This window comes from Saccopteryx bilineata, chromosome 3 (genome assembly GCF_036850765.1).
Source record: "Saccopteryx bilineata isolate mSacBil1 chromosome 3, mSacBil1_pri_phased_curated, whole genome shotgun sequence".
NCBI classification, from domain to species: Eukaryota; Metazoa; Chordata; class Mammalia; order Chiroptera; family Emballonuridae; genus Saccopteryx; species Saccopteryx bilineata.
The window spans coordinates 285,655,451-285,667,704 of NC_089492.1; the positions used below are offsets into that span (position 1 = coordinate 285,655,451).

The window sequence follows — 12,254 nt, forward strand, 5'->3', positions numbered from 1 at the left end:
GCAATCAATGAACAACTAAGGTACCACAATGAAGAATTGATGCTTCTCATCTCTCTCCCTTCCTATCTGTCCCTATCTGTCCCTCTCTCTATCTCTGTCACAAAAATAAAAAATAAAAAAATAGATAGACCAGGTTGCCTATTTTCCCCATTTTGCATTAGTCTTTGGTGCTCCTGGGGAGTATAAGCAGCTCACACTTTGGAATTGAACATGGTATTCCTTGTCCTTTATTAGCAGCTGACCCAAGGCAGCTACACTTCATGTGTAGCCACAGATCGAGGTGAAGAACTGGGCCGCAGTGGGTCCAGCTGACCCGTTCTCTTCTTGTATTAGCCAATCCCATAAAGAGGTGGACACAGACTCATGTGCATGTGTTCACAGTTCGGAACCCTCAGGGTTTATTACTGACTGTGGTTTCACTCTTTCCTGCCCAGACAGCTCTAAAGTGACTACTGCTGAGACGTGTGATGGTCTCAGATGGCATGGTAAGAGATCCCTGGGTCAGGAGTGGCGGAGCTTTTCCGCTGTGGGTTTGGTGACTTAGTCCCAGACTGCAGGAGGAAGGAAAGGCCATTAGTTACCTAGCCTCCCTGGGCGGCTGTGCGGCTGCCCTGCTGACACCTCTTGCTGGAGAGCAGGGCCGGCCGAGGAGGCCATTTCCACCCAGATGTTTTCAGCTTGCCTAGGTTCAGAATGTTCTTCCAACCAGGCAGCTATCCACCCTGCTCTAAAGCTTTGGTCTCTTATTTTAGGAAATTCCCCAGTAGTCTAGCTTGCTTCCAGGAAGTTTTGCTTTCTACCCAGGACTTGGAAAAATAAGCATAACCATTGCCAAACAGAAAAAAGAATGAAATCTCTAGTTGATGTCACTTGAGAGATCAAGTTCAAAAACCCTAAGTAAAATCCTCCAGAGCTGCGTCTCAGCTTTATTTCATCAAAAAGTAAATTGTGCTTCTGCATATTTATGTGTGATAATTAAGGATTAGTATATTCACCAGTTTTAACCAGATTTCAGAATAACAATTTGCCATCTCAGTCACCTTTTTATTGGCTGTGCTAAGAGAGGATTTACGTGGTATAGAAAACATAAAAACGTCTTTTATATACTTGTTGAGTGCCTCCCAGGATTTTCAGCTTTTACTGTCATATGATCATCTATTGGGCTTACCTTCCAAATGAGTGAGCTGACATTTAACTAACCTGTACCAGCATTGCCAGATAGGCAGCCGGTGAGCAGCGGGCGGCTGGCAGAGGAACTGGCTTAAAACTGGTGTTTAAACAGTTACCACAGAACCTAGTGAATTGAGAGTTGATTATGGTTTAAATTCAAGAACAGCGAGGAAATGCGCATGTCGGGAGCTTAGCCTGAATTGATAGATTGTGCAGTGGTTCCTTAAGCTGAGATTTTTTAAAGACCTATTTGCTACTATTTATCAGATGGTAACGATGACAATGCAATGACAGCTACCACCATTGTTGAGTGCTTTCCTTGTATCCGGCACTTCACATATATTGGGTCATTTAATTTTCACAATAACACTGTGAATTAGGCGCTATTACTGTCCCCATTTGCAGTTGTGGACATTGAGGCACTGAAAGGTTAACTAATTTGCCCAATGTCAGCTGGTGAGTGATGGAGCCAGGATTTGACCTAGATAGTTTGACTCCAGAGCCCACTGTGTTCATCACTGTGCTGAGTTGCCTCTGCCTTACCCAGGCTCAACCTCGTGTCATCAGAGGACAAAGACGTTAGTAATGCTTTCTTACATGTTTCCAGCTTTTAAAGTGCCATGCACTGTAGTGCAGCTGTCCAGAGACCTGTGGTGCAGCAAGGAAGCCAGAAATCCGCGGCTAGAAAAGGACTGATTTTCCCCTTTCGTTCAGCAGAACAGGGTCTAAAAGGCAAAGCTTTGGTGTCTAGTTTTACTCTTCCTTCTAGTATGCTTCACTGAGTGCTCTGTGAGAATCCTTCATGTGATTTTTTTAGTTGTCTCTATCTTATTCACTCCTTCAGTCTCTGACATAAAACAATAGTGTGTGTAATGTCACTCCCTGGTAATCCAAAGCAGCAGCAGCCGCGCTCCAATTTTCCCCAGGGCGGTGCTGCAGCATGTGGGGGTCTCGCACTCCCTGGATCCCCTCCCTGAGAACATCTCTGACTTACGTGATCTCACTGGTTTAGAAGGATCGATATTCTATTTTTTTATTTAATTAAATTTATTGGGGTGACTAAATTATACAGGATTCAGTTACATAAATCTACAACATATCTTCTGTACACTGTATTGTGTGTTCACCCCCTTCCCAAAGTTTGGGATTTAGTAGTTAGGGTCAGGCCAATTAAGAGATGTCATTTTGATAATAACTGCAGCCATTTTTGCTCATCTTTTCCAGCTAGGCCCTTAAGATAACATTATCCCCAGATGAGGAAGACTGTTTGCTGAGTCTCACACTGCCGAGGGACTCCAGGGTGGCAGGCACTCACGTGCACAGCACCAACTATGCCAAGCCCTTTTAAACCCGTTACACATGTAGACTTAGTTGATTCTCAGAACCCTCTACGAGGTGGGAACTAGTATTCTTGTTTTACAGAGAAGGAAACCAAGGCAGAGAGAAGTTAAGTAATGTACCCAAGGTGAGACAGCCAGATTTGCTTTCAAGCCACCGAGCTTCAGAGTGTGGCTGCTGACCACTGCACTGTACTGCCCACCTCCCTAAGCTGCCCCTGTTGTAACTCGTGGTACCTGGAGGGCTCAGTGTTGAGGAAAGTTAGAGAGCATGTACTAGAAAGTAAAAGTTAAACTTGTTCTGCCCCTTTGGTCTCGTTCCACCATGGTGCTGTCCCACCATGGTGCTGTTGACCTTGGGCACACTGCTCACCTGACTTACGTGACTCCTGATGCTATGACCCTGAGCAACACCCCCCCGCCCCCGCTCCCTGTGCACCTCTGCTGTCAGACGCCCCAGGTCCTAACACAGTGCCCAGGGCCCTTCACTCACTGCCGGGGAGTCCTGTAGAGCTCTGCTTTGTAGATAGAATCCAGCACAAATGAGCTATAAAACAGGCCTTTTCTATACTGTACTATATTCTAGAGGTTGCTGTTTTTGCTTTATGGCTTTTAATTAAATATTACTCTTGTATTTGTGCTCTGGGTGAATTTTATCATGAGGGGTTTAATATTATAAACCAAAGAAGTAGAATAATCATTAAATAGATGAGGGCTCTTTACTCAATAGATTGGCCCTCGTTGATGGGTTTCCACTGTCATCTGTTTGGTTACAGGCCTGGGGAGCAGCCAGAAGGGTCTCCAAAGACGACTGGCTGGAATGGCTGCGGAGGCTGAGCCTGGAGCTGCTGAAGGACTCCTCGTCGCCCTCCCTGCGCTCGTGTTGGGCCCTGGCCCAGGCCTACAACCCAATGGCCAGGTGTGCGGGGTCAGGGCTCCTTCCCCCAGCTGCAGGTCAGGCTCAGGAGGGTCGGCTCATGGAAAATGATATATGAGGATGAGTAATAGTAATTGGCAGTAGTAAAAGGGCTAATACTTTTTAAGTTTGCTAACTTCTGGAGGAAAAAGTAAATAAAAAGGCAAATTGAAAAGGCTCACATTATAGGAAAAGCATCCATCTTAACCTTGTTAGTAGACCTCTCCTTAGTAGTTTTAGGTCCAGAACTTTAATTACAACATTACAAAGTCATTTACAACTCTGAAAACAACTATAACTTGTTTCCAATAATAACATATTCTTATTATTTGTTGCTGCATTACAAATGCTTTACAATTTAGTGGTCTAAAACAACAATAGCCATTTAATTTTGCTCATGAATCTGCAGTTTGGGCAGGATTTGTGGGGACAGCTTGTTTCTGCTCTGCACAGAGTCAGTGGGGATGTTTGGGACCGGAAGATTAACTTCCAAGATAGCTTATTCATCTGAGTACCCACTGGAAAGTCGGCCCTGGCTGAGGGTCTTGGTTCCTTTCCACGTGAATCACTTGAGGAAGTGATTGGGCTTCCTCAAAGAAGACTGGCTGAGTTCAAGAGTGAGTGTCCCCAGGAAGTGCGTGGTATCAGTATGAGCTAGCTTCGGATGTCATATCGTGTCACCTCAGCCATACTCTGTTGTTCAAGGTGGTCACAAAGGCCCACTCACGTTTTAGGGGAGGAGACATGGATGCCACCTCTTGATAGGGGAGTAGCACAATTCTAGAAGAGTATATGTAACAGAAGAGCAGTGCAGCCATCTTTGGAAAATAGAATTTGCCGTAAAAAAAAATAGTGTTTTAAATAGTAAATCTTCAAAGCCATTAAAAATTTGGTTTATAAAAAGTTATAATGTACCTAAAAGATTTATACATAATGTAAGTAAATGGAACACAAAATGGTATAAATAGATTTCAACTGTTAAAAATATCTGTGCATAGGGAAAAGATCAGAAAGAAATACAACAACAATGATTATCTCTAAGTTGGAAGGTTTAAGGCAGGGGTCCCCAAACTACGGCCTGCAGGCCGCATGCGACCCCCCTGAGGCCATTTATCTGGCCCCTGCCACACTTCCGGAAGGGGCACCTCTTTCATTGGTGGTCATCCTCATCCTGTGCTCCTGGAGTACTGTATGTGGCTGTGCCACAAAGCGCTGCGTCGCTCACATACAGTACTACTTCCAGTGACGCGGCCACGGCTCCGGAAGTGCATTGTTACGGCTAGCAGTGACAAATATGGAACTGGACATTGACCATCTCATTAGCCAAAAGCAGGCCCATAGTTCCCATTGAAATACTGGTCAGTTTGTTGATTTAAATTTACTTGTTCTTTATTTTAAATATTGTATTTGTTCCCGTTTTGTTTTTTTACTTTAAAATAAGATATGTGCAGTGTGCGTAGGGATTTTTTCATAGTTTTTTTTTATAGTCCGGCCCTCCAACGGTCTGAGGGACAGTGAACTGACCCCCTGTGTAAAAAGTTTGGGGACCCCTGGTTTAAGGAGTGATTATTTTCTCATCATTTTTCCTCCCTATTATCCAAATTTTTCTACAGTAGACAATTATTATTTACAATGAGGCATAAAATGGGGATTTAACTAACATAGTTCTTCTCATTAGCAAGAAGGAAGAAACAAGGCATTTCGTTTCTGGGTGCACAGCTGGTTTGCTGTTGGAGTGGAGTTAGCAGGTGGTGGCAGTGTCGCGGTGTGTTTAGTGATGGTCCCTGGCGCTATTGCTTTGATGGCATGATTTGGTCCATCTCATTTCTTTCAAGTCTTTTTATAATGCTTTAAAAATAGTTCCTAGAACTTCTATGTTTCTGTAGTGAGCAGATTTCATATGTCTAGCTGGCGTGGCGTACCTCTCTTCTGCTCCAAGTCACTTTTGAGCTCCGACTTGTAATAAATAGACACATATGTGTTTGTTCTCTTAATGCCACATATTTTCATTTGGGATGCAATGTGGCCTTGGACCTAAGTCAGAAAACTTATTTCTTAATTTGCATGGGTCTTTCTGTCTTTATGTTTTCCTTTGAATTTCAAATACTGGGTTTTTTTTTACATCAGATTCCAAAATTATATACATTAGTCTAATTTACTCTTTTAATATTAAAAAAAGTGTATGCAGAGTTCCCAAATGCTAAAACTACATTATAGGCATATTTTGTAGTTTCCAATTCCTCCACCCCACATTCACCAGAAAAGAGTGGGAAGATGTCAAGGGTAGTAGGTATACCCACCCATATGATGGGGTAGCAGGTATACCCACCCGTATGATGGGGTAGTGACGTAGTTTTAGTTGTTAGAAATGGCCTCTGGTTCCAGGTCATAGTAAGGCCCCAGCTGTAAGAGACTGGCTTAGAGGATCTTCTAAGACATACAGACTTGGGTTCTATTCCCTAATGCTTCTAGTTTTTTAAGTCCTGTTATCATTTTGTTTATGGCCATCCAAGAAAAGGGTTCTGGTTATATTTTGAAATATAACCGGTAGCAGATGCTGCCTTTGTCATTTTTGATTTTAGGAGTTTGGGCATTGCCTGAGAAACATCCCAAGAACCATTTGAAGATTATTTTCAGAACTTGTTAATGCCGGCTTCTGATAGAAGTCCCCTTTCTGTTTATCGCATCCAAATGAGAAGCTGCGATGCTATCACTGCTAAGAAATGTGCCTGTTAATTTTCTCTGCCCCTGCCCCCCGCAAGGCCCGTGCATCATGGAGTCTGCACTTGTGCTGGGAAGTACAGTGGTCACTAGCCACACGGGGTTATTTTAAGTTAATTAAAATGAAATAAAATTTAAAATTCAGTTCCTCAGTCACACTCACCACAGTTCATGTCCTCAATGACCAATGGCTACTATAAGGGACAGGAATGATATAGACCATTTCCAGCAAGTTCTGCTGGACAGCACTGGTCTGGAGAACCAGTATCAGTGATGCCAGGAGTAGACTGGCCGGTGTGACTGCAGCAGGCAGAGAGGCGTGAGAGGCATTTCCAACCTCTTTCCCTACCTGTTTGCCTTCAGGGATCTCTTCAATGCTGCCTTCGTGTCCTGCTGGTCGGAACTGAATGAAGACCAGCAGGATGAGCTCATCAGGAGCATCGAGTTGGCCCTCACCTCGCAGGATATTGCTGAAGTCACACAAACCCTCTTAAACCTGGCTGAATTCATGGAACACAGTGACAAGGTGAGACTTTTCCCAGGTGTCCAGACAGAGCCCAATAGGGGACCAGCTGGTAGGAGGGGAGAAGCACCCGTGCAACCCACTCGTGTTTACGCCTGCCTGGCGTTTTCCTATCCTGTGGGGTTCTGCTTTCCTCCAGGGCCCCCTGCCGTTGAGAGATGACAATGGCATTGTTCTCCTGGGTGAGAGGGCTGCCAAGTGCCGCGCCTATGCCAAAGCGCTCCACTACAAAGAGCTGGAGTTCCAGAAGGGTCCCACCCCCGCCATTCTCGAGTCCCTCATCAGGTAAGCCAGTGGCCATTTTAAATGTATGCCTTCATCCCAGATGGCCTCTCCTCTCCCATTGTTTGCTGCCTCTACCCGGAAGTCTCCTGGGGACTTCTGCTCTGTGAAACCTACCATCACATCCGGTCAACGCACTGAAATGCGGTGTGGCTGCAGATGGCTCTCCCTAGTGTTCCAGCCACAATTGTCATTTCTGCTGATCCTTAGCACAGGGCTCCAGTTAGTTTCTAACCTGTGCTTGCTTGTCCCAATGAAGGCAGTCGAGAGTAACTGTTTCCGTAGCAGCCTAGGAAAAATAGATCTTAAACCTGGGTTAGATGGTGCTCTCCGGGCATAGTGGGAAGTGCTGGTTCATGTGCCTCCAGGGCCGCCCGCAGGCCGGCTGGCCTTGTGTCGGCTGCATATGTTGGTGCCTGCGTTGTCCTCTGGAGTGCCATGCTTATAAAAGGCAGAGCGAAGTCCGAGATTCCGTGGTTCTTTCCCCTGGTTTGGTTATGTTCTGTTCTTTCGTAAGCTGGTTTTGAGTCTTCTGGGTAGGGGAGAAATAGGTTGTTTAATAAATTTTGTGTGGTTATGAAATTGCAAGCAGCCTGGCATGCTAGCTCCAGCTGCTGGAGAACTGTTCCCTTCCCCTAATGATCATCAGAGAGCATTAACTCGAGTCTAATTACCTTCATGGAAATGCCAACACAGGTGATTATTTCACTGTGGAAAGTTTAGGACAGCTCCGTGGCTGGCCAGGACCGCCACTGCGGCTGGAGCAGGCTGCTGTGTGCGCGGCTCCTTCCCTTTGAGAGCGCAGTCAGGTCGTCGTGTTCTCTGCCAGCTCTGCTTTTGAGCAGATACTAAAAAGTGTTCTTGTAGGCACTTCAAAAAGTGACCAAAAAATAGAAATAGAATCATGTTTTTGGCCAACTAAATGGAACTTGGAGAAAATGTTGATTTTTTTTTAAATTTATTGATTTTAGAGAAAGGAGAGAGAGAGAGGGAGGAGGGGGAAGGAGTGGGAGCATCAGCTCCTAGTAGTTGCTTCTTGTATGTGCCTTGACTGGGCAGGGCCGGGGTTTTGAACCGGCAACTTCAGCATTCCAGGTCAATGCTTGATCCACTGCGCCACCCCGAATCAGGCAAGAATGTTGGTAGTTTAGAAACATGCCATCCTATGGGGTAGGCTTCAGTTTCAAATTAGGCACAGCAAATGTGAAAACCATGCATTTCTTCCTCTCATCTCTGGCTTAGGTAATGCAATTTTGTTTGATAACAGAAAACCCAGTAACTGAATATAAAAACTTGAACATCAGATAGCTAGTTTTGCACATTAACTTCCCTGCTAGCCTTGTTCCATTTGATACCTCTCTAAAACCTCCATTCTACCCCAGATTTCCCCCATATTTGAGAAATCATGGAAGCATTAATGTTTATGCAGATTTGTAGTAGAAAGATATAGTCAGGGGCCCAAAAAGTGTTCAAGAAGGTTGTTTAACTTATTAAGCCAAGGTAATTGAAAATAAGTCCTCAGAATGCCCTGCAGAATTCTTAATGTTGGCTAAACAAACATCTCGGTTCCCAAGTAAAGCCAGGACTAGAAGCTCTGTGGTTCGTTTCTGGTCTGAATTAGCTAGTTTGCCTCCCTTCTGTTGGTCTGCAGACCAGAAGACCAACTCCTTTATTGTTTCCATGAGTCACTTTTCCTACTGATTTTCTAAAACTGCTTTTCCTGAACACCAGTGCAATGTTCTTCTGCCATTTTTACTGAAGACAGTTTTAAGAAACAGCCATAAGCCAGGCAGTGGCGCAGTGGATAGAGCATCGGACTGGGATGCAAAGGACCCAGGTTCGAGACCCCAAGGTTGCCAGCTTGAGTGCGGGCTCATCTGGTTTGAGCAAAAAGCTCACCAGCTTAGAGCCAAGGTCGATGGCTTGAGCAAGGGGTTACTCGGTCTGCTGAACGCCCGCAGTCAAGGCACGTATGAGAAAGCAGTCAATGAACAACTTACTAAGGTGTCGCAATGCGCAACGAAAAACTAATGATTGATGCTTCTCATCTTTCTCTGTTCCTGTCTGTCCCTATCTATCCCTCTTTCTGACTCTCTCTCTCTGTCTTTGTAAAAAAAAAAAAAAAAGAAAGAAAGAAAGAAAGAAACAGCCATAAGAAAAGCTACTGTTAAGGAAGTTGCTCTCAGCACTCCCCCAGTCCTCCAGTGAGCCTCATGGAAAGTCCTCCCGGTGTTGGGCCAGTGCTGTTTGCATGTCTGCAGTAATAGATATAATTCCCTTCCCCACAGTGGCTACTGGAGAGCTCACAGTGCGGTTACTGGCCCGCCTCTGACAAATGATAGACGTCTCAATCTGTTTTGTCTACTGCCCTCCCCGCCTCCAGCTTTATTTTTCTTACTCTTATTTTCTTTTCACCTTTTGTCCACTTTTTAATTTGTTTGTTTTATTTTTATTTTTCTGAAGTGAGAAGCCAGGAGGCAGAGAGAAAAATTCCCACATGTGCCCTAAAGGGATCCACTCGGTATGCCCACTAGGGGGCAATGCTCTGCCCATCTGGGCCATTGTTGCGTTGCAACCAGAGCCATTCTAGCGCCTGAGATAGAGGCCATGGAGCCATCCCCAGCACTGGGGCCAACTTTGCTCCAATGGAGCCTTGGCTGCAGGAGAAGAAGAGAGACAAAGAAAGGAAGGAGAGAGGGAAGGGTGGAGAAGCAGATGGGCGCTTCTGTGTGCCCTGGCCGGGAATTGAACCCAGGACTTCCACACGCCAGGCTGACGCTCTACTGCTGGGCCAACCGGCCAGGGCGCCATTTGTCCACTTTTATTTTTTATTTATTTATTTTTTTGTATTTTTCTGAGGTTGGAAATGGGGAGGCAGTCAGACAGACTCCCGCATGCGCCCGACCAGGATCCACCTGGCACGCCCACCAGGGGGCGATGCTCTGCCCATCCGGGGCGTCGCTCTGCCGCAATCAGAGCCATTCTAGCGCCTGAGGCAGAGGCCACAGAGCCATCCTCCGTGCCTGGGCAAACTTTGCTCCAATGGAGCCTTGGCTGCAGGAGGGGAAGAGAGAGACAGAGAGGAAGGAGACGGGGAGGGGTGGAGAAGCAGATGGGCGCCTCTCCTGTGTGCCCTGGCCGGGAATCGAACCCAAGACTCGCGCACGCCAGGCTGACGCTCTATCACTGAGCCAACCGGCCAGGGCCCATTTGTCCACTTTTAAAAAGTTCATTCAAGTGTATATATTTAAGTCAATCGCCTTAAATTATTTTTGAAACAGTCAGGTTTACTGTACACAAAAACAGCTTTGCACAGCTGATTTTTAGTTTTGTTTGTTTTAAAAAGCTGTAAGATGGTAACAACATTGTTTTCTTATTGCTTGATTGATTTGTTGGTTTTTCTACCTATTGACATTTCCCCTACCTGCACCATAACAAGGTAAATCCGTGTGTAATCCTTGAACCAGGACTAACATTAGACAGTGTAAACTATAGTTACCTCCTCAAAGCTCACCTATGTCAGTAAGTATAATTGCTTTTTAGGAGAATGGGATAATTGGGTATTCAGTTATTTGGAAACACAAGTGAGTACATGCACACACACACACGTGCACATGCACACACAGCTTTTACTTGGTTAGCCCATGGCATTAGGGTAAGGTCTGGTGGCCTGCTGACGTAATCCGTTTAGGCTGCTGTGATTACCATAGACTGGGTGGCTTAAACAACAAGCATTTATTTCTCACAGTTCCAGAAACTGGGAAGTCCAAGATCAGGGTGCCAGGTTACTTGGGTTCTGATGAGACCCTCTTCTGGGTTGCAGATGTTTGTTCACTTTATGGAAAGCTCTGTGGGGTCTCTTTCATAAGGGTACTAATCCCATTCTTGAGGGCTCTACCCTCATGGCCTGAGCATCTCCCAAGGCCCCACCTCCAGCTGCCATCACGTTGGGATTAGGCTTCAACATAGAATTGGGGGAGGGGGAGACACATGGTCAGTCCATAGCACCTTCTTTTCTTTCTCTGCCCTTAGCAGGAGAGGGTCTGATCAACACTGGGTGTTTTCACTGCATTGCCCCTTACATATGATCTAGTTTAAGAAAAAGTTGTGAAGTTGTGATTGACACATATGCAGGATTAAAAGCAGACCCAGGAGCTCTAATGACTGCCTGTCAAGCCTGTGCTTTTTCTTACCATTCGTACCTTCTTGTCTCACTTCTTAGAGGTTGTGCTCAGAACAAAATGGTCTTTCCCTTCAGGAGAAACATTGCTCTCTCCTTTGGTTCCTGGGGATTCTGTCCTCAGATCAGAAACCAAACTGTGCTCATCTCAGGATCCTTGGTGTCCATCAGCCTGCACAAAAAGGCTTTAGAAGTGTTTACGGCCAGAGCCTGCATCCTGTAGGGTGAGTGACCAGGGTATTTTATGCGTTCTTCAGCAGCTGCTCTCCCTTCTCCCTCTGTTCGCTCTCAAAAGTGTCCCAGGAGGGGGAGTAAACCACAGACGCTGGGTTAGACCGTCTTTTTTGGTGAGGGTTTTTTGTTTTTTTTGTTTGGTTTTTTTTTGTATTTTTCTGAAGCTGGAAACAGGGAGAGACAGTCAGACAGACTCCCGCATGCGCCCAACCGGGATCCACCCGGCACGCCTACCAGGGGGCAACGCTCTGCCCACCAGGGGGCGATGCTCTGCCCCTCTGGGGCGTCGCTCTGCTGCTACCAGAGCCTGGGGCAGAGGCCAAGGAGCCATCCCCAGCGCCGGGGCCATCCCCGCTCCAATGGAGCCTCGGCTGCGGGAGGGGAAGAGAGAGACAGAGAGGAAGGAGGGGGGTGTGGAGAAGCAAATGGGCGCCTCTCCTATGTGCCCTGGCCGGGAATCGAACCCGGGTCCCCCACACGCCAGGCCAACGCTCTACCGCTGAGCCAATCGGCCAGGGCCTTGAGGGTTTATTTTACGGTAACTTTCTTTAATTCAACATTAATCCTGTTGCAAAAAGTTCATACTTTAGTTACTCAACTTTGTCTATATTATGATATGAGTGAGCGTCAGCAACTGTAGGTTAGCACAATATAGATTCTTTTCTCCAACTTTATTGAGGAGTAATTGATAAATATAATTACATACATTTAAAGTATACAGTATAATGATGTGATCACTATGGAACAATTACCTAGATCAAGGTAATACATCTATCTCCTCACATAGCTAATACCAATATTTTTGTGATGAGAATGCTTAAAATAAGCTCTCAGCTAAATTTCAAATATACAATATACAGTACTGTAGTCACCATGCTGAACATTGGGTCC

The 12,254-nt window shown here is 45.7% G+C and overlaps 1 protein-coding gene across 1 annotated transcript in view; it reads left to right on the forward strand.

The window, feature by feature from the left end:
• The window catches only part of MTOR (mechanistic target of rapamycin kinase), a 120,490-nt gene that overhangs the window by 36,551 nt on the left and 71,685 nt on the right, over positions 1-12,254 (forward strand). Inside the window, exons 26-28 of the mRNA XM_066270444.1 lie at positions 3,284-3,426; positions 6,508-6,670; positions 6,807-6,952. Coding sequence (XP_066126541.1) covers positions 3,284-3,426; positions 6,508-6,670; positions 6,807-6,952 — 452 coding nt within the window. The remainder of the gene's footprint in view (positions 1-3,283; positions 3,427-6,507; positions 6,671-6,806; positions 6,953-12,254) is intronic.